The 19,942-nt window shown below is 37.2% G+C and overlaps 2 protein-coding genes across 3 annotated transcripts in view; both read left to right on the top strand.

Annotated features, from left to right (window-relative positions):
* Positions 1-14,385, top strand: part of LOC127626887 (palmitoyltransferase ZDHHC8B-like) — a 94,913-nt gene extending 80,528 nt beyond the window's left edge. The window contains exons 2-11 of the mRNA XM_052102994.1: positions 2,412-2,533; positions 3,158-3,315; positions 3,414-3,586; positions 4,587-4,689; positions 4,960-5,051; positions 6,577-6,709; positions 6,947-7,058; positions 7,322-7,431; positions 9,402-10,456; positions 12,503-14,385. Coding sequence (XP_051958954.1) covers positions 2,412-2,533; positions 3,158-3,315; positions 3,414-3,586; positions 4,587-4,689; positions 4,960-5,051; positions 6,577-6,709; positions 6,947-7,058; positions 7,322-7,431; positions 9,402-10,456; positions 12,503-12,662 — 2,218 coding nt within the window. The 3' untranslated portion in view covers positions 12,663-14,385. The remainder of the gene's footprint in view (positions 1-2,411; positions 2,534-3,157; positions 3,316-3,413; positions 3,587-4,586; positions 4,690-4,959; positions 5,052-6,576; positions 6,710-6,946; positions 7,059-7,321; positions 7,432-9,401; positions 10,457-12,502) is intronic.
* A 3,609-nt stretch (positions 14,386-17,994) lies between these two features.
* LOC127626804 (uncharacterized) overlaps positions 17,995-19,942 on the top strand; it is a 30,432-nt gene continuing 28,484 nt past the window's right edge. For both annotated transcript variants that reach the window (XM_052102859.1, XM_052102868.1), the window contains exon 1: positions 17,995-18,196. In XM_052102859.1, coding sequence (XP_051958819.1) covers positions 18,116-18,196 — 81 coding nt within the window. In that variant the 5' untranslated portion in view covers positions 17,995-18,115. The remainder of the gene's footprint in view (positions 18,197-19,942) is intronic.

Genomic DNA, 19,942 nt, shown 5'->3' on the forward strand with positions numbered 1-19,942 from the left:
TTTTGTATTGTCTTATCAATGATTAACTCTTCTGCTACAAGAATGTAATGCATTTTAATTTTCTGAATGTTTTTATTATATATATATATATATATATATATATATATATATATATATATAATTTTTAATATTTAAAGATAACTATGTATAATGCTATATTGATATAAATATCATTATATATTGAATTATTGTTATATGAGGGGCTTTCTCTGCAAGTATTTGTATATGTGATTAATCGCGATTAATTAATCGGGACACCATGTAATTAATCCGATACAAAATTTTAATCGATTGACAGCCCTAGTATAAATGCATAAATCATTTTTTCACATTGCAATAACAAGAATATCATAATGACCATCTTTTTATGAATTGTGGTAATGAGATTAAAGGGTAAAGAGCTCGTACCTAACATGAAAATAATATCACATTGTAAAAATTTTTAAAGGCCCTAAAATGGCTTTATTTTCTACATGCAAAAATAATGTATTATTTATTTGTTTTGATTTTGGAGGACAATAGGACCAGGACCTTATTGACAGGTTTTGCACATCTACCATAAAAATTGTGGTTAGTCGTTTCACATGTCTGTCAAGCGGGTGGTTCATGGCAAGAAATTCTGGTTCTGGCAGACTACCAGAAATTTAATAAACTTCGTTGCCTCAGGTCCAAGTATAGAACTGCTCAAATATAAGCTTTGATCTGCCTGTTAACCCAGCTTAAATAAGACCTGAGCATGGCCCAGCAAGAGTGCTGTTATTATGAAAGGACTTAATGTTGGCTAACAACATGTATTCTTGCTGCTAAATGTTCTGTTAACCTCCATGGAATCTAGTGGTTCTCAATTGGTGGGTCGCACCCCAAAAATGGATCGGTGGTCTGTTCTGGTCATAGACAGCTGGGGAAAAATGCGTTATGCAAATAATAAAACACAACAGCCAATATACTTGCATATAATTATGATTTGCAAAATAAATCGGCTTATCAGCTTTGAAAAGGGAATAGAAAACCCTTCCCATATCTTTTGTTGTTGACATCATCAAAGACAGTTCTATGTCAAGGTCCAATTAATATCAGATGATATTTGTGCCAAAATAAGGTATATTTTGGCACAAATTCATCTGTCACTTTCTAGAAGCAAGCCAAAGTAGGCCGTTGTCATCATTAAAATCCATGTAAAAAAAAAAAAACCCAGACTACATTTTATACGTGTTATGTTTGTGTGACGAGGAGGAGAGCGTGGCCAAGCCATGAGGGTGCACGCCTGGCGCTGAGTATCCAAATCAGCAGGAGAAAGATAAGAGGAAGAGCCGGGGATGCCAGAGAGAGAAAGAGACACACACACACACACACACAGAGCTGTGTGTGTGTCCGTGGTCGACGTCTGTTATTATGGTCCAGTTTGATGTTATGTTATAATTAAAGTCTTGTAAGTGTGTTGATCCAGTTCCCGCCTCCTCCTTTCCCAACCTCCGTTACACTGGTGCCAATACCCGGGAATGGAGAAAGACACGCTGCCAGAGAACTCCCACCGCTGGCGGAGGATTGTGACGCCGAGGAGGTATAATACTGTGGTACAGGAGCGGTTCATCCGAAGGCAGAGGATCCTGTTGCCATCCTCCAGGAGACGAAGGAGCCGCTGCCATCCACCAGGGGGGCAGGGGAGCTCCCTGTCGTCCACCTGTAAGAGGAGAAGCCACTGCCGGTCGCTTGAGGGCGGAGGAGCCACTACCGTTCACCAGGGGGCGGGGGAGCTCGCCGCCATCCTCCTGGAGGTGGAGCAGCCACTGATGTCTGCCGGGAGGAGGGCATGGTCGGGCCGTGAGGGTGCACACCTGGCGCTGAGTAGCCAAATCAGCGGGAGAGAGATAAGAGGAAGAACCGGGGCATGCCAGAGAGAGAGACACACACACACGGAGCTGTGTTCATGGTCGACATCTGTTATTATGTTCCAGTTTGATGTTATGTTATAATTAAAGTCTTGTTGATTGTTGATCCGGTTCCCGCCTCCTCCTTTCTTGAACCCTGTTACAGTTTGGTACTGTGTTTGGTAGCTACTTGAAGTCCAATGTATAACCTTGGTCCTGGTTTGGAAAAATCACCATTTTCTCACTTTAGCTGTTTGTGTGTGCTGGGTACCATTTGCTTTCCTGCAAAAGCAGGTTACACAGAAGGCATTCCCCTATTGTGCTTTTTGAGCTTAAGAAATTAGTTTGAGTACATATTTGTTTTTACTTTATTTGATATTCTGTTGATGCTCAGCATAAAGTTGAACATCGCTGAGATGCAGCGATTTATTGAAGAAGAATAGAATGAACAATCACAGGCTGTGATTCAAACTGTCAACACTAGCATTCTAGTTTATAATCCTTATTTTTTTCTCTTCCTCTCTTTGTGTTGTACCCTCGCAGGTGTCCGTGGTTAACCAAGGCCATCTCCCCTGTTGTGCCTTTATACAATGGCATCGTCTTTATCTTTGTGTTGGCAAACTTCAGCATGGCCACCTTCATGGATCCAGGAGTATTTCCCAGAGGTACGGTGCCTACAGATGAAAGTATCTTTGCAGGTTGTGTTGTTATAAATTAAGGCAAACTACACTCACTGAGCACTTTATTTTGAACACTATAGTCCTAATATAATGCCCAACATGGTCTTTGCTGTTGTAGCCCATCTGCCTCCAGGTTCAACGTGTTGTGCATTCTGAGATGCTATTCTGCTCTACAATTGTACAGAGTGGTTATCTGTCTGGCCATTCTCCATTGAGCTCTCTCATCAACAAGGTGTTTCTGTCCGCAGAACTGGCACTTTTGTTTTTGGCACTATTCTGAGTAAACTAAAAACTGTTGTGCGTGAAAATCCCAGGAGAACAGCAGTTACAGAAATACTCAAACCAGCCCGTCTGACACCAAAAATAATGCCACAGTCGAAATCACTGAGATCACATTTTTCCCCATTCTGATGGTTGATGTGAGCATTTACTGAAGCTCCTGACCCGTATCTGAATGATTTTATGCATTGCACTGCTGCCACATGATTGGCTAATTAGATAATCACATAAATAAGTAGGTGTACAGGTATTGCTAATAAAGTGCTCAGTGAGTGTATATTTCTAAGCAAGACACTCGCTAGTTGATATCCATCTTTCCTCCAATCCCAGCGGACGAGGACGAGGATAAAGACGATGATTTCCGAGCTCCGCTCTATAAAAACGTGGAGATAAAGGGAATTCAGGTGCGGATGAAGTGGTGCGCCACATGCCACTTCTACAGACCTCCACGCTGCTCTCACTGCAGTGTGTGTGACAACTGCGTAGAGGTGAGACACACTAGCACACACACACCATACCAGCTAATAATATAAAATGATTACAAAAATGGCAAGCACTTACACATATACTTTCTTTCTCATTGCAGGAATTTGACCATCACTGCCCATGGGTGAACAACTGCATTGGCCGGAGGAATTATCGCTATTTCTTCTTGTTTCTACTGTCTCTAAGTGCTCACATGGTGGGCGTATTTTCCTTTGGCTTGCTGTTTGTGTTGCACCACCTTGAGAGGCTGAGTGCACTCCACACTACTGTGACGTATCCTTCCAAAAGAGAAGCTAATTCAAAAAGAGACCTTGCGGCAAAGACAAACAAATAGCAGAACTATGATACAAGCTTGGTCATTGGAAATTTTTGACAGAGATTTTAAATGAATAAGTTCAAAGAGACTGTTACACCAATATCCCTTTATGGGAAGTCAACTTAGTCTGCATCGCCCCCAGACAGGTATTTTTCTAATCATGCAAGTACAAACCTATCTACTAAGACGGGAATCTCCAAAACTGTTGGCTAAAATTACATTTCAATAACATTTGTCAAATCACCAGTAAAACGAGACACAGTGGTATCATAAATGTAGCTTCTTTAGATCTAATCATGCTAAAAAACTTAAGGCTGGACCAGCCAATGCTCAAGTGCATTCTTGAGTAAAAAACAGGTGATGTCTGTAACAAAAAGTTGATTGGCTCTTTTAAAGGAATATTACGGGTTCAATGCAAGTTAAGCTTTATTGACCGTATTTGTAGTGTAATGTTGATTACCAAAAAATATATATATTCAACTCGTCCCTCGTTTATTTAAAAAAAGAAGAAATCGTGAATACAGTAAGGTACTTACAATGGAAGCTGTATGGGGCTAGTCTAAAAAGTTTAAAATATGCAGTGTAGTAATGCAGTGTACAAAGGTGCCTGTATTTGTTCCTGTCAGGCAGCATATACCCTAACCTTATCCTAATCCAAAAACCTAACCATATGGAGCCTGTAAGGCTTGTACCCTGCCAGGAACAACCTGAGGCACCTTCTTCCCATCGCTGTATTTTTCCATTGCACTGTGTAGCCCCACCCACAGTGAGATTTCATTGGTCCAAAATCACGTTTCCACATGGCTATATTGAACATCAAAAATTTTGTGATTGGCTATGACTTTGTCGCTTCAAGCTACAATTTGCTTTCAGTGAGGATGCTGAAAACTTGTCGTGTCATACCTAGTTAGAACTAGATGTTAATGTTAATGGCTCCTTGACTCTTCCTTCCTCCAGTCTGGTGGTTATGTGTGTGACTGGGCTGTTCTTCATCCCAGTTATGGGCCTGACTGGATTCCACATGGTTCTAGTTGCCAGAGGACGCACCACAAATGAACAGGTAAAGCACATATGTACATATTTACACTGCAATATGCTAATCTGCATACAACTTGGACACAAATAGAGGCGGAATCGTGAGCAAATGTTTTCACACCCCTAAGTATCACCTTTATGTCTTTCTAACTGGATTGGTTACTGTTGTTTGAGCATAACATTTGTTACAAAGCCTGTTATTATTATTACACATTATAATCTTGTGGGTCAAGGTTAGTTGTTTTCCACTCTCCTCAGTATGCTGAAAGAGTTAATCCCATCTCTCTGTTCTCAGGTGACAGGAAAGTTTCGAGGAGGAGTGAATCCGTTTACTCGGGGTTGTTGTGGCAACGTGAAATACATCTTGTGTAGTTCGCTCGCTTCTAGGTAAAGGAGATTCTGGCACATACTGGCTACTACACATACATATAAGCACTGTCATACTCTCGCACACATACCAGAAATGTATGAAAGTTGGTAGTGATACTAGATGCTTCGACTCGTCATATTGGAGCAGACAGTTGGGTGTTTTATTTCACTTTAAATGAATTTACATTAGGTTGTGTTGTTTTTCATTTGCAAAACAGATGGGATGTAAGGAACATTAATGGAAGTGCTATAAAACAGGGAATTAATTGAGTGTTCATCCCATTAAAAACAACATAAGGGCTAACAGAGTGAGGAAAATATTCTTTGCAGTATATAATGTATATATTTAGTCATATGTAGCAAACATATTTGATTAAGAAAAATATATTCTATATCTGAAGCCATTAAAAAGTACTGCAATAAATATTAACAGCAGATAACTTAGTGCTGCAAAAACAAACTATCCAGAGGATAGTCTGAGGGGTTTTGAGAAGAATAGGGGTCCATAGGGAAGGATTTTTCTCGCCTGTACTAAAAAACTCAAGCAGGGAGACCATATAGCAGTGAAGATTTGAATCAGCTCATGAAACAATGGGGAGAGAACGTGATTACCGTATAAACACAGATCGCAGCCAAGGATAATGATTTATGACATGTAAAGGCATCTTCAAAAAAGAAACAGAGGACAATCTTTTTAAGGTCAGGCACAAAACAAATGAAATCATGCCATCCCAGATGTTTATGACTTTATTACATCTGCAGAACACAAGCGAAGATTTTTTGAAAACTATTTCAGCTCTGTAGGTCCATACACTGCAAGTGAATAGTGGTCAGAACTTTAAAGGTCCAAAAAGCATATAAAGGCAGCATAAATGTTATCCATTCGACTGTAGTGGTTAAATCCATGTCTTCAGAAGTGATAGGTGGGTGAGAAACAAATCAATATTTAAGTTCTTTGCGATTAATATCCACTTTCACTTCCACATTCTTCTTCTTTTGTTTTTGGTGATTCACCTTCTTTGTGTATATCACCACCTACTGGGCAAGGAGGAGAATTTATAGTAAAAAAGGACTTGAATATTAAACTCTTTCTAATCTATCATATCGCTTCTGGAGATGGATTATGGATTACTTTTATGCTGCCTTTATGTGCTTTTTGGGCCTTCAAAGTTGTGGCCACCATTCACTTGCATTGTATATACCTACAGAGCTGAGATATTCTTATAAAAATCTTAATTTGTGTTCTGCAGAAGAAAGGCATGAGGGTAAATAAATGATGAAAGAATTTTTATTTTTAGGTGAACTATCCCTTGAAGTATTGTATAACCCACCTGCAGGGGTCTGATTGTGGCATTGATTTGGTCTTACAAGATGTATTAAAATGAATGGTTTTGCTCCGAGGGGTGTACTCAGCTTTTATGCTTTATATAAAACAAATAACCGAGCTGTAATGTTTTAGAAGGAAGATATCAAAGAAAAGCTTGGGGTTTCAACATGCATCATGTCAGCTGCTGTTGTTTGACAATGAATCTCTGCTGTGCAGGTACATCTCTGATCCCAGGAAAAAAACTCCCATCACTATCAAACCACCATTCCTCCGTCCTGACCTCTCTACCTGCCACATTAGTGTAAAAGTCACTGATAATGGTATCCATAGTAACATCCTACGAACCAAAGTGAGTCCGCAAAAGCTTTTAATTCTCTGTCTGCCTACATCCTGGAATTTCAATGTTTTTAATCATTTCATTTATTGTACTAGGGGATGCAATAATTGCAGTTCATAATTGCATCCATACAGGCGCATAACTAAGATTTTAATTGCCGACCGTTTTAAAGGAACAGTTTTAAGAATGTTTACGTGCTTTCTAAAATGTTAATGTAAATGGAAACGTTTTTTTTTTTTTTTGCCTCAGTCTAAGACAAGCCTGGATGGTGTGGATGATAAAGTTATGGATTCACAGCCACCTCTGCCACCCAAAGCAGAACGCTACAACAAACTCAAGAGTCAACTTACCTCGAGCGAAGGCAAGTAGCTCTAAAGAACTTTTGCAGTCAGTCATGGTCAAGCGTTTAACATTTACTGCATGTAATTTAGAAGATTTTGTTTGTGAGCACCACATTTAAAAACAGTAATTACAACTTCTGTTCTCTAATATAAAAAATATATTAGACTTGCCACCTTTAGCTGGTTGTTGAATTTGTATAAACTGCACTTCTGCTGCCATCTGGTGGTGCATCTTATTACAGCACTGTTGAGTCATTTAATTAATTTGTGTCTCACTTTCTAGAGAGTTCCCTGTCCAGCAAACCTGCCAATCTGTCCACCCCAGCCATGTACAAATACCGACCTTCCTTCGGCACCATGCCCAAAGTGCAGTATCATGCAACAGGAGAGAAGGTGGGAGCAACAATCTATCTCAAGCAGCTGATAAACGAAATAATTTTAGAGTTTAGTAAATGCAGTTTAGAAACTCTCACACAGTCTTAACATATCTTAAATGTTAATTATGAAAAGTCAAAAAAGCATTGTAGATATCTTAAATGCGAATTACTACTAGTCAAAAATGCACAACAGATTTCTGAAATTGAGGTTTTGATTAGTCAAAATATGATTATGGATAGTCAAATCTGAATATGAAAAAATGAAAGAGCTTTCCATAGTGTTTTTTGTTGTTGCCAAATATCAATGTGGAAACACAGACTCGCTAGCCACTCGTCATTAGCCACTGGCCAGTGATTGAGTTGTGTAGTGTCAAAGAACTTCAACTAAAATACTTTCATTATGTGTTGTGTCGCATGAATGCGTACTCTGAAGGAATTGTACCTTAAATTGGATGCATGTAATGTCACCATCTCTTTAGTTTGAGGCGTGATATGACAGTTACATTTACACTGCATTTAATGAGGTCATCTCTGATTTTGATTCATCTTTACCAGACTTTTCAAGATTCTTCTCCCTTTTTACGCATATGCCTCTAAAGACAAGTGTATTGTGACAGTGCTCCATCAAAGATGAGATCTAAGCAGTCAGTTTTCATTGAATAATGTCTTTTAAAGTAAAAAGAAGCATTAATTCTAGTCAGACGTAGCGCAGATGCGATAAACAAACTGTGCAACTCTTCTCTCGTTAGGGTTCATTTGCAACCAAGAACATTTCTGTCAGAAGTGCCAGATTTCTTAAAGAGAAGTACCATTTTTGTACTTGTCAAACAAATGAATGTAAACTCAAAGCAAAATATTTGCAAATAGTAAATATTATTGCAAACAGTGACAACTCATCATTAATAATATGTAGTTTTATTACATCATGTTAATTGATGTGTACAGTGCAGAATATATAATAATAAAAAAACTAAAATGTGTTTATAATAATGATGAGATAAATTGTGTGTGTGTGTGTGTGTGTGTGTGTGTAGTGTGTATATATATATATATATATATATATATATATATATATATATATATATATATATTATACATTTTCACTATAGTGTGTGTGTGTGTGTGTGTGTGTGTGTGTGTGTATTTATCACTTTGTGGGGACCAAATATAGGGATAGTAAAACCCGAAATTTTTGACCTTGTGGGGACATTTTGTCGGTCCCCATGAGGAAAACAGCTTATAAATCATACTAAATTATGTTTTTTGAAAATGTAAAAATGCAGAATGTTTTCTGTGAGGGTTAGGTTTAGGGGTTGGGTTAGGTTTAGGGGATAGAATATAAAGTTTGTACAGTATAAAAACCATTATGTCTATGGAAAGTCCCCATAAAACATGGAAACACTAAGTGTGTGTGTGTGTGTGTGTGTGTGTGTGTGTGTGTGTGTGTGTGTGTGTGTGAAAGCTCCTAGTTTTTACTTCTGTGAAGCCTTGAAAATTTAAAATTGGTGCTGGAAAAAGTACTTGGAAGTCCTAGACTTGATTTTCATTCAGGGATGCCTTTATGAACCCTGTTTATATATTAATTAACTTTTTACAGATGTAACTGTTCTTAATATCAGTAAGTTTACATCTGCTTCCCAATTCAAAATTTATGTTTACTGTTGAAAATGTATTTCATATAACCAAAATATGCAATATTGGTAACTGCACTTTTGGGGCTAAAACAATAATAATTTAACTATTATTAAATTGAATTTAAGAATTTGCTGTGCACTCAACTCAAAATATCCATGCCATAAGACTGCAAGAGATTTTTGACTTTTTTCGGTTATCACAACCAAACTGGCATGTTGCTCTGTTTTAAAATGGGTTGTAAACAGGTTTTCACATTGACTAAGTTTCTTCTGTTATTTAAAAAAAAAAAACAACAACTATCAGGTACATATTTGCTGCCATTTTTCAAAAAATGTTTTGCCCTCTCCTCAGATCGTAATGTCTGAGAATGGTAAGCCCTCAGCAGTTTTAGAAGAGAGAGGTCATGATTACCGCTCGGAACCAAATCTGGATCTGCCGGACTACCGCAGCACTCCACTCCATCGAACATACCAGTCCTCCCCGTTCCAGCTGGACTCTTTCAGCACAACATCTCGCTCATTCAGTCTTAAACAGGGAGTAAACAGGGCTGATCGTGTACCACTAGAGGGCAGCAAATCTGAAAGAGTCACTTCCACCCCTCACAAAGGAGTCTTTTCCCCTGGAACACTTTCCGGCCGCAATGGGAGTCTCTCATATGACAGCTTGCTGACCACCAGTATAACTCCCTCTGTGGGCGAGTGTGCTGCCCACCCAGGAGTGCCCTCCATGGGGTTCCATTCACCCTACCTGCCCACTAAAATGTGCCATGTGCGAGGGCCAGAGCTTCAACGGCATGTCGGCCCACCTTCCTACAGCCCTGTTCATGTAGGAGCAATGTATGGGCGGCAGTCGCCACTTTTGAGAGACCATGAGCGAGACCCCTCACCCGTCCGCTACGACAACCTGTCCAAAACCATTATGGCCTCCATTCAGGAGAGGAAAGAGCTTGAGGAGAGGGAGAAGCTCATGCATCGACCAGTGGCCTACGGCAATGATTCGGGTGTGTTTGAAACCTGCAGTGGAACTGCCTATGGACTCCCACATGGGGTGTGCTACCCTGATGGCCCCAGAGGGCCTGGTTCCAGAGAGCCCACTCCACCTGTGTGTGGCTCTCGAGATAACTTGATGGGGGTTGGAGTGGTGGGATATGGTCCCCGAACTCCTGTTCTTCGTTCTTCAGCTTCCTCGCTCTCAAGAGTGCAGAAATCTTCCACTACGTCCCTCCACACTGATGGAGGTAATGGGGGAAACATGCAGGGAAGAACAGTTGAACACCAATATTACTCCCCCGTGCACCACACCCATCACTCACCGACAGTTGTACCCCGTTCTCCCTCATACACACATCAGAAGGTCGCCTTCATAAGCGCCCTGGAGAGGGCAGACTCGCCACGTCTGGGTACAAGGTATGACACATAGCATCCACTTTAACCAATCAGCACAGAGACTGAAGAAAGGTGCATAGTGTATAGACTAATAAAGTTAGATGAGTTATGTATTCTCTGATCCAATTGGGTCAAGAGACCTTTTAAAAATACATTTTAATTTTTCATTTTCACTGTGAATGCCTGTTCATCTAGATTCATGAGCTTTCTTATGACATTGTTTGAATGGCATCTACTTCTAGGGTACAATACATTTGATTGCATCATGATTATCTCTACTTAAAGAAATATTCTGGGTTCAATACAAGTTAAAGAGGTCATGAAATGCTATTTGTTTTATAATTTTTCTTTATCTTCCCTGAGGTCCACTAATAATGTTATTCAAGTTTTCTTGTACCAGAACAGTCATTTTGTAGTAATATACTATCATTTTCTACACTGTCTCTGGTCCTCTGACTGAAACGCTCTGTTTTGGCATAAGCATCTCCTTAAAACATAAACGCCCACTGTAATGATTGGCTCAAAAACAGCCACATTTGAAATTCAGTCAGAAGAGAATGAACAAAGCTCCACAACATTATAAAACTACATTTCAGGGTTTACACATAACGTACATCTAACACATTACATCCGAATATATTAAAATGTTCATCTCAAGCACAACTGTTAACACTCCATTAACTATCAAACAGTTATGACATTTAAAATATTAATTAATGAAATGGTTTACTTAATGTTTTGTGACTGGGTCCAAGTGTTTTTAACTTTCCAATCCTTTAGTAACAGTTCCTTTTGCACAGATGTGCGAAAGAATGCGTCCATGATGCTTAAAACAACAAGAGGCAGAGCAGCTGAATGATAGAGAATGGCATTTATTCTTCAGAACTGTAAATTGACACTGCATCTTTTAAAAGAGGCGAGATACATGACAGTGGTCAAAGACGTCTGTGTAGTGCATGTTTATTTACAAAAATAATTCATAAATAGTCCAGATGGGTCCTCTTGTATGTTCAGGAATAGTTAGCCACACTAGGGCTGTCTGTCCTGCTCTCTCGAACTGAGCTTTAGTGGGCGTGGTGTGGAATGTATAACTACAAATAAGCAATGTCTTGTGACGTCACAAACACACAGATTTATAAACTAGATGTTTCAGCAGGGTGATAACAATAAATGCTCTTTTTAGACTGGGGAAGAAGTTTTGAGTTCTGAAATTTACATTATGTTTTTTTATAACAGTTAGCTCTTATACAGTATGTCTAAGTGTCAAGGAATGTTAGATTCTCCATTTCATGACCCCTTGAAGATTTATCGACAGCATTTGTGGCATAATGTTGTTTACCACAAAAGCTAATGTTGGCTTGTACGTCCTTTTCTTAAAAAAAAAAAATAAAAAGAGCAAAAATCTGTTACAGTGAGGCCCTTACAATGGAAGTGAATGGGACCAATCTGTAAACGTTCAAATACTCATTTCAATGACGTCATAACGCTTCAAACTTTACAGCTCAAATAATGCATGAGATTTAACAGAAAAATATTGTAAGTGCTTTTATAAAATTATAAGCTTCACATTTCTGCCTTTAAACCCTCCCAAAAATTGGCCCTATTCCCTTCCATTGTAAGTGCCACACTGTAACCTCGATTTTTGAATTTTTTAAAGAAAATACATTTTTTTTGTGGTAATCAACACTATGCCACAAACTCTGTGTGGACTGAGCTTAACTTGTATTGATCCCTGAACAGCTGGGTTGAGGGTTTTGTTAAGAATGAATAACATTAGGTATTATGGTTTGACCACTATACCTATATCATTATATTTTCTATGACATAATAATGTTAATAATATGTATACCAAATGTAACATAGCTGTCCCTTTCTAACATTTTTCTGTTCTGTCTCTTTAAGTCTTGAAGCTAAGCTATTTTAACTAATTCAGTCTATATTAGAATTAGATTTTGGAACTGTTGGCCCAAGACCATTGCATGCACACCTCAAATATATTTACATCTTTTCTAAATATATAAATAAAAGAACTTGAACTTAAACTTTTCTGATATTTTCTCTACATAGAGAGGACCTGGGTCAAGGTAAACTCAATGGGCAACTAAAGGTCCAAGCACGTGACTGCCATCTAGGGACACCTACTGGTACTCCACTGAGTCCCAGCAGACACACCAATGTCAAAAAGGTCACGGGCGTGGGTGGAACTACATATGAGATTTCCGTTTGATGGACAGGTAGAAGAGCCACTCCCTGTGAGGAAAAGCACTGCCATAGCAACACCACCTCCACTTGTGCTCAAGGAAAGAGTTTGTCTTTCCTTTTACTGTTCTTTAATATACTTGAACTGGCCAATCAGGAGGCCCTCAGTCTTTGGCTGGTCTGATCAGAGAACGTTTTGCATTGGCCCCTTCTAATCTGAAAGAGATGGTCCTGCAAATTTCCGTTTGGCCCCATGTAAAATAGAACAGGAGCCGTTTTGACCAAGGAGCATTGTGTGTTTTCGTATGTATCAGTCATCAGAGGACATCACACACACTCCATAAAATACTGGTTTTAAAGCCTAATATTGAAATGTAGAAAATACACCATCAAGGGCTGAATATGTACAGTGTCCAGGCCAATTGTTTGTATATAAAAGGTCAAAGGTCACTTATTGAACGCAAAGGTGCTCAGTATGCTGATCTATTTGTCTCAGTAACCTTTCCACACACTTGAATGTGGTTGTAAAGTATTTGTAGATGTCAGTAAATCTATTACAACTACATTTCTATAATTTTACTGATCTAACAATCAGGGTTTTTCCTCATTTCAATTCAAATAATTTGCCAGTTAATCTACCTGACTCCAAACCAACCATAACAGCACTTGTGTACTTTAAAAACCTACAGAAGCTTTATTTTTTCAATATGGTGATCATTGAGATATTTGATCATGTTAAACTATAAGCTGCCATAGAAATAAACATATATGTGTATATATAATATTAAAAAGGGGTGGGGGGGACGACAAAGTTCAGTATGTTGACTGAATACTGGCCATTATAACCAGTCTGTTAACATTTTCTTTTAAACTTTGTTTTACTTTGGAAAAGTATTTTATAGTGGAAAAGATATAGAAGTGAATATGAAAACTGAAACACACCTCTATTATCAGTACTGGCCACATGTTAAAGCCATATGCCATGTTTTACAGTTAAATTCTTTGTCTTTCAACAAACACTTTAACAATCTTTTATAACATAAAGGAAGTGCTGAGTTAAAGATGAATGATCCAGGTGTACTACAATTAAGGTCCACAGTCTCCAAGTTGCATTATTATTATTATTATATTTTTAAAACCCAACCTTCAATAATTTGGTATATTACAATATTTTTTTATCCTAAAAAAATTATATATATATCAGAAGTGGGTGTTTGTAATTTGAGTGGATTTTTGTTTCTTCCATATTTTATAATTTATATGTATAAATTAGTTAGTATTCATTGCCATTTTGAGTTGTAGAAAGTAGTACTTCTGGTTAAGATTTATGATCATAGTAAAATAATGATGAAAGAGAATGAAGCAATGTTGATATATGTACAACAGTTTTGGAAAATTAGTTTAAAAAAATTATACATGAAGTGAAAATACCTTTTTGAAATTTGAAATGCTGGATCCATTTGATATTTTTTTTAAACTTTTTTTCAAGTTGTCTTAATTGAATACATATTAAACGTGATTACTGGTCCTTAAAAAAAGTAAAAGCTATTAATTGCTAATTGCTTCTTATGTCCCTTTAATGTCATTCAGTTTTGCAATATCTAACATGCTCTTGTAATAATAACAGGCAAGGGAAGAATCATTCAAGATATAATGGAATGGGGAATTCAGAAAATTAAAATGTTACCCCAAACATTTCAACCAACATAAAATGATTGAGTGATTTTAAAGTGTGTGGTTTTTTTTTTTTTTTTTTTCAATAAACAGATCTTGGAGTTTGAAAACATTCTGATTAGAATTTTAATAGTTACAGGCATATATGAAGATACCAACTACTCAACAAATGTAATTATTATTGTTTCATTAAAATGAGCAGCACAGGTGAAATGGGCTTTTTTTTAACAAACAACACTGTGGCCTGTTTCATTATGTTAGGTGGTCATAAAGGCATAACAATTTTATAAGGAGCATTTTGTAGTGAAGTGTTATTATGTATTATTGACAGCATATATGAAAGAGAACCATGTGATCTTGCAGACTGATAAAGCATCAGACTATGGGAGCAACCCAAAGTTCTCTGCTGCTCATCAAAAATCTTTTCAAGGAATTCAGTGATTTCCTCACAGATCTGCCTTGGATGTCTAACAGACTGTAAAACTTGATTTTGATCCATGTGAAAAGGGCCATAATATTTTTTCCATTTTTACAGCTTTTTGAAATTGTACATACAATTCATTTGGGTATGAAAAGGCCTTCACAGTTTGGTAGGCTCCATTTCTGTGAATGTTTTACTTTGTTAGGCCATATAACACCATCACTCTGTGTCATTCACTGCCGCTGTCTGGCACAGCGTCATCATCTTTGTACAGTTTAAGAAAAAGAACAACTACGGGACTTTTTTGTGTGATGAAATAATTGTGTTCAGATGAAATTCAGACATTCTAGTTTCATATCAATGTACAGTACATTTGATTATTTTTGTTCATCAAAGGAAAAAATAAATATAACTTGAACATTCACTTTTGCCTTATCTTTATTAATTCCACTGCCCATCATAACCAGTTAGTTTGTTGGCAGGAGATAAAAAGGTTTCAGTATGTTTAAAACTGTGCAATTAAGAGTTTTTTATTAATATTTATTTTATTTTTGGGGGGCAAACTTATAACTTCTCAATTGTAGCTTATTAGATAAAGTGTACAAAGTCTAAATCTGTCAAATGCCTTGAACAACAAAAAGCAGGACATGGAGTAGGTAGACAGACAGACAAGACAAAACGAGACATTGGTTCCACACAATGAAAATTAGTTTAGTAATGTACCCAACCTTCACTACCTTTACCTCCACTCTTCTCCATAATGGTAACCTCCAAAAATTAAGTATGACAGAAACTCATCTAAATATCAACATAACAGAACATTAAAGACAGACAGGAAATCCCCTGCCTGGCTTCAGCAAATCATTGATGCAACAAATATTATTCACATAGTCCCAAAACAACTGGATTAAGTGAACATAGATGGACTGTACACAATGAAATTAAGTTGAAACCAAATGCTAAAGAGTTATGTTGCATTATCTCATTTGAAAGGGGTCATATAATGCTCTTTTATATATATATATATACATATATATATATATATATATATATATATATATATATATATATATATATATATATATATATATATATATATATATATATATATTAGTTTTATTATCTTCCCTGAGGTCAACTTAGAATGTTAGTAAAGTTTTTTTGTTTTGCATTTAAACAGTTATAATTTGTAATATATGATGATTTTGCACCCTGTCTCTGGCCCTCTGTCTGAAATGCTCGGTTTTGGCATAAGTGCCTTCTTAAAACGTCAATGTAAATGCCAACTGTTCTGATTGGCTAACATCGTTCAGGCCCTCGAATAGAGCCATTTTTGAAACTCAATCGAAATAAAATTAACCAAAGCACCAAAACATAAATCTAAATGTCAGCGTTTACACATTATGCACATCCAACACATTGCATCCAAATATATTGAACTGTTAATCTCAAGAACAACTGTTAACACGCACACCCCGTTTACACTGTATGCCAGAGTCCTGTCAAAAGCAATAGATCCCATTATAATCAATGATGCTGTCTACCATGGAATCGTCTGTTGCAGCGTGTCACGTTGCGCCGACAGTAAACCGATGTAATGTTCCATTTTGTGCTGCACTCTGTGTTCGCTACTACTGCCAACATCAAAAACAAACGGTTTAGTGTTGATGCGCCCATTGTAGACAGCCTCAAGCTTTTGCATAAAGTAGAGTTAACGGATGTGACCGGTGTAAACAGGATGTCACTGTCATGACGTATGAAATATTCATGAATTAAACTGTTTACTCACAGTTTTTGCGATCGCATCCAAGTGTTTTTTAACTGCCCCATCCTTCAAAAACAATTCCTTTGCAAAGCTTGAATCGTATTATGACTGGTAGGATATGAGCCGAACATACATCCACTCTAAAATACGCTGAAGACACATCCACATCCAGTTTTCAGTATCATTCCATAATGTTTTAATACACCAACAACTAAAAATAGCACAGATGGGTGAAAGACTCGTTCATGTTTGTGCTCAAAAGTGCAAGCTGAATGACAGAGAGCTTCTCCAATTCAGAGTTGTAACTTGACATTGCATCTTTTAAAAGAGGCCCGAGATATGTATCAAGCTGTCAAAGATGTCCGCCTCTACATGTTTATATAGAAAAACATTTAAATCCAGAGAGGCACATGGTGTCTGGTATAAGTCCGCTTTAGATGCAATCTCCCATAACAGGCCCCATCTCTCTCATCTTCACCTGTGTTACTGACTGAGCACCAGTGGGCCAAGGGTGCAATGGTGGAAAAATAGGTGTTGCGTCTGCAGAAGTATTTAGTCCTTGTGATGTCACAAGTTCCACAAATTCTAAGCGAGACGTTTTTGCAGCTTGGTTTAATTAAATGCTTTTTTTCTATCAAGGAGGAAGTTTTCATTTCTGAAACTTACAGTATGTTTTTATAGTACAATGACCTCATATATGTTAAAAGATCAAGGAAAATGTTATTCCTCATGTCATGACCTCTTTAAATAAGCTAACTGAGCAAGCAGTAAAAATCAGTTGAGTGAACACCATCCATAAGAAGTCTGAATCCATTTGAACATTTTATAGCAATGTGATTGTATCACTTTTTATTGAAGGTGTTGAATATCACTTTGACTATACGCAATATAATTATGTTTTCATCTCAAACATAAATTGTATTAAGTTGTTTTCAAGTGTGCTGGTTTAGTATTTTCAGTAGAGCAGATTACTTTTTTCAGTGTAGATTGACAGACAGACAAAATTATTAATTTCCAAAATTACTGGTTATTGATATTATGTTTATATTATAAAGGTACATGTGCTAAAAAAAAAAAACAAGCTATTACCATGTTCAAAAAACATAGTGATACTAGTAATAGTAATGTTTGGTTAATGTCATTACACTTTGCACACCATTGTAAACAAACGTTATAAACAGAAACAGACCATTGTATAAATCCATCACAAGTACAAATAACAAAAGATAACAATTTTGGGATACTCAATTTTAAGTTCAACAAATATTTAAAGTGGTTCTAAAGACTTCTGTCATTAATATCAGGGAAACGGAGAAAGGCCTCACAAAACTAAGTAGCCTAAAATGAAAACATACTCTCTTGAATTTTAGGATATTATGGGGTACATTAAAGGTAATTCCTCCCCCAGCAGCGTTGTGCAATGACAGTAATTGTTTCCATTCTCTTTCTCTTCGCTGATGTCCATTTGACCACCGCCGTCGTGCACGCGCACCGCCAGACCTCCGCGGTTGCTGCGCGCGTGTCCACGCTTTATGTAGACGCGCGCCTCCGCGCTCCCTCAGGTGAATGGGGAGAGAGGACAAGTCCTGAGAGCGTCTCTGCCCGAGCTGAAGTGATTACAATGGGGCTTCGCGGACTAACTAGAACGTGGATGTACATGACAGTCTGCCTTCTTTGGATGACTGGATGTTTCGCGCAAAAAGTGAGTACAAGTGTTGTGGCAGCAGCAGCCCACTTTCCCTTGTGTTTTTTTGCGATTTGTTTCGGCTTGTTAAATGTTGCAAAATGTAATGTAATATATAGTAAATAATACAGAGTATATAGTAATTAAAAGTATTTTATACACATTTTCCCCTTTGGTTTTAAGTGTATTTATTTCGGAAGCGCGAGGATGGTGTGTGTTTTGTGTGAAATGTGGAGCAGCTTGTTGTGTGGTCCCCGCACGGTTCTGGCTGAAAGTCACTTCAGCCCGGGCCAGCGGTTCCGCGTCAGATGGTTCCGTTAGCTCTGTGGTTCAAGTAGCTATGCACAAATATTATCCTATAATTATACATCTGCATTTTTTTTATTTGTGAATTCATACGTTTCTTCACAAATTAAATAAATAATAAAATCTAAACACTTTTATATTTATAATATATGCAATATCATACATTGCAATAATACAGTCGTGTATATTACAGTTATACATCTGCAAAATATATATTTGAATTCATGCTTTTCTTCACAATTAAAAAAATCGAAAAAAGGCAATTATTAAGTGTATTATACAATATCAATTTAATATTATGTTGTAATATTTATGATAGATATGTATTAATATGTATGTATCAATATATATTTATTATAAAATAATACATTATGGAATAACATTACGTTTAATTATTAAATGAGATTACATTTTAATGAAATAAATAAATCATTTTGTATGTATTTGTAATTCTTTACATGTGATTTCTCTGAGGCTGAGCACATTCATTACTGGATTATTCTGGATAATTCCTGTATAATTAAGAAATATGCCCTATAAAGGAGCATATCTGTCTGGAATACCCCAAGTGATTTTGCATACATTTTGGTGACCCAAAGCCTCTAAAACCAACCCATAAGCTATGTTAAGTGAGTAAACATTGGCATTTTGAGAAATTCAATTAAAAAGAAATATGACAGAAGTCTACAAATAAGGTTTGCTTGTTATCAGAGCTTGAAATCCATCCAGTACTAATTCAGATCAATTTATAAACATTCCTGTTCTTTACTACAGAATATGCATGCTGTATTATCTCCAGTTTAGCTCCTTTGCATACTCTATGCAGGCAATGTACCTGAATAACCTGGAGTTGATTAAATAATTTGCAATTTTTGAATGCATGCACAAGTCAATATATAGGTCAGAATCGTTGTCATCACCTCATTATGGAGGCTGTAAACTGTTTATATAGCTCCTTGCATGCCTGGAAACAGAGAGTTTGGGAAATATGTTGTTGAGGGGAGGCTTACTGTATACTTGAGGTGATTACCAGATTCCTGTGGAAGACATGCTCCACTTATGCAATTAAACACATTGCTTGGTGGTTATTTCCACATGCCTTCTTTCACAAGTACGTATTACTTTCTTAAGGCAGGATATCATGTATTGATCGATACAGTGCTGAGTTTAAACCATACAAAGATATGGGCAGAGACTGTAGATCATTATCATGTTACCTCAAATACATTTGTACTATGATGCACAAACTGGTCTTTTTATTTTTGGGCTGGAAAGTTCAGGACATCTGTGGTCACTATAACGGTTGTGCCACATGAGGACAAGGGCTATTTCTCTGAGGTGAGAAGCTGTCAGATTCAGTCACGACTCTCTCTGTGAATGAGGCAGCTTTCAGAATTCTGAGAATTGTGAGCCACTAACAAAGGCTTTATTGCTTTGTTGATGTGCGAAGCTTACTGA

The sequence above is a fragment of the Xyrauchen texanus genome, chromosome 3, assembly GCF_025860055.1.
Source record: "Xyrauchen texanus isolate HMW12.3.18 chromosome 3, RBS_HiC_50CHRs, whole genome shotgun sequence".
In the NCBI taxonomy this organism is placed as follows: Eukaryota; Metazoa; Chordata; class Actinopteri; order Cypriniformes; family Catostomidae; genus Xyrauchen; species Xyrauchen texanus.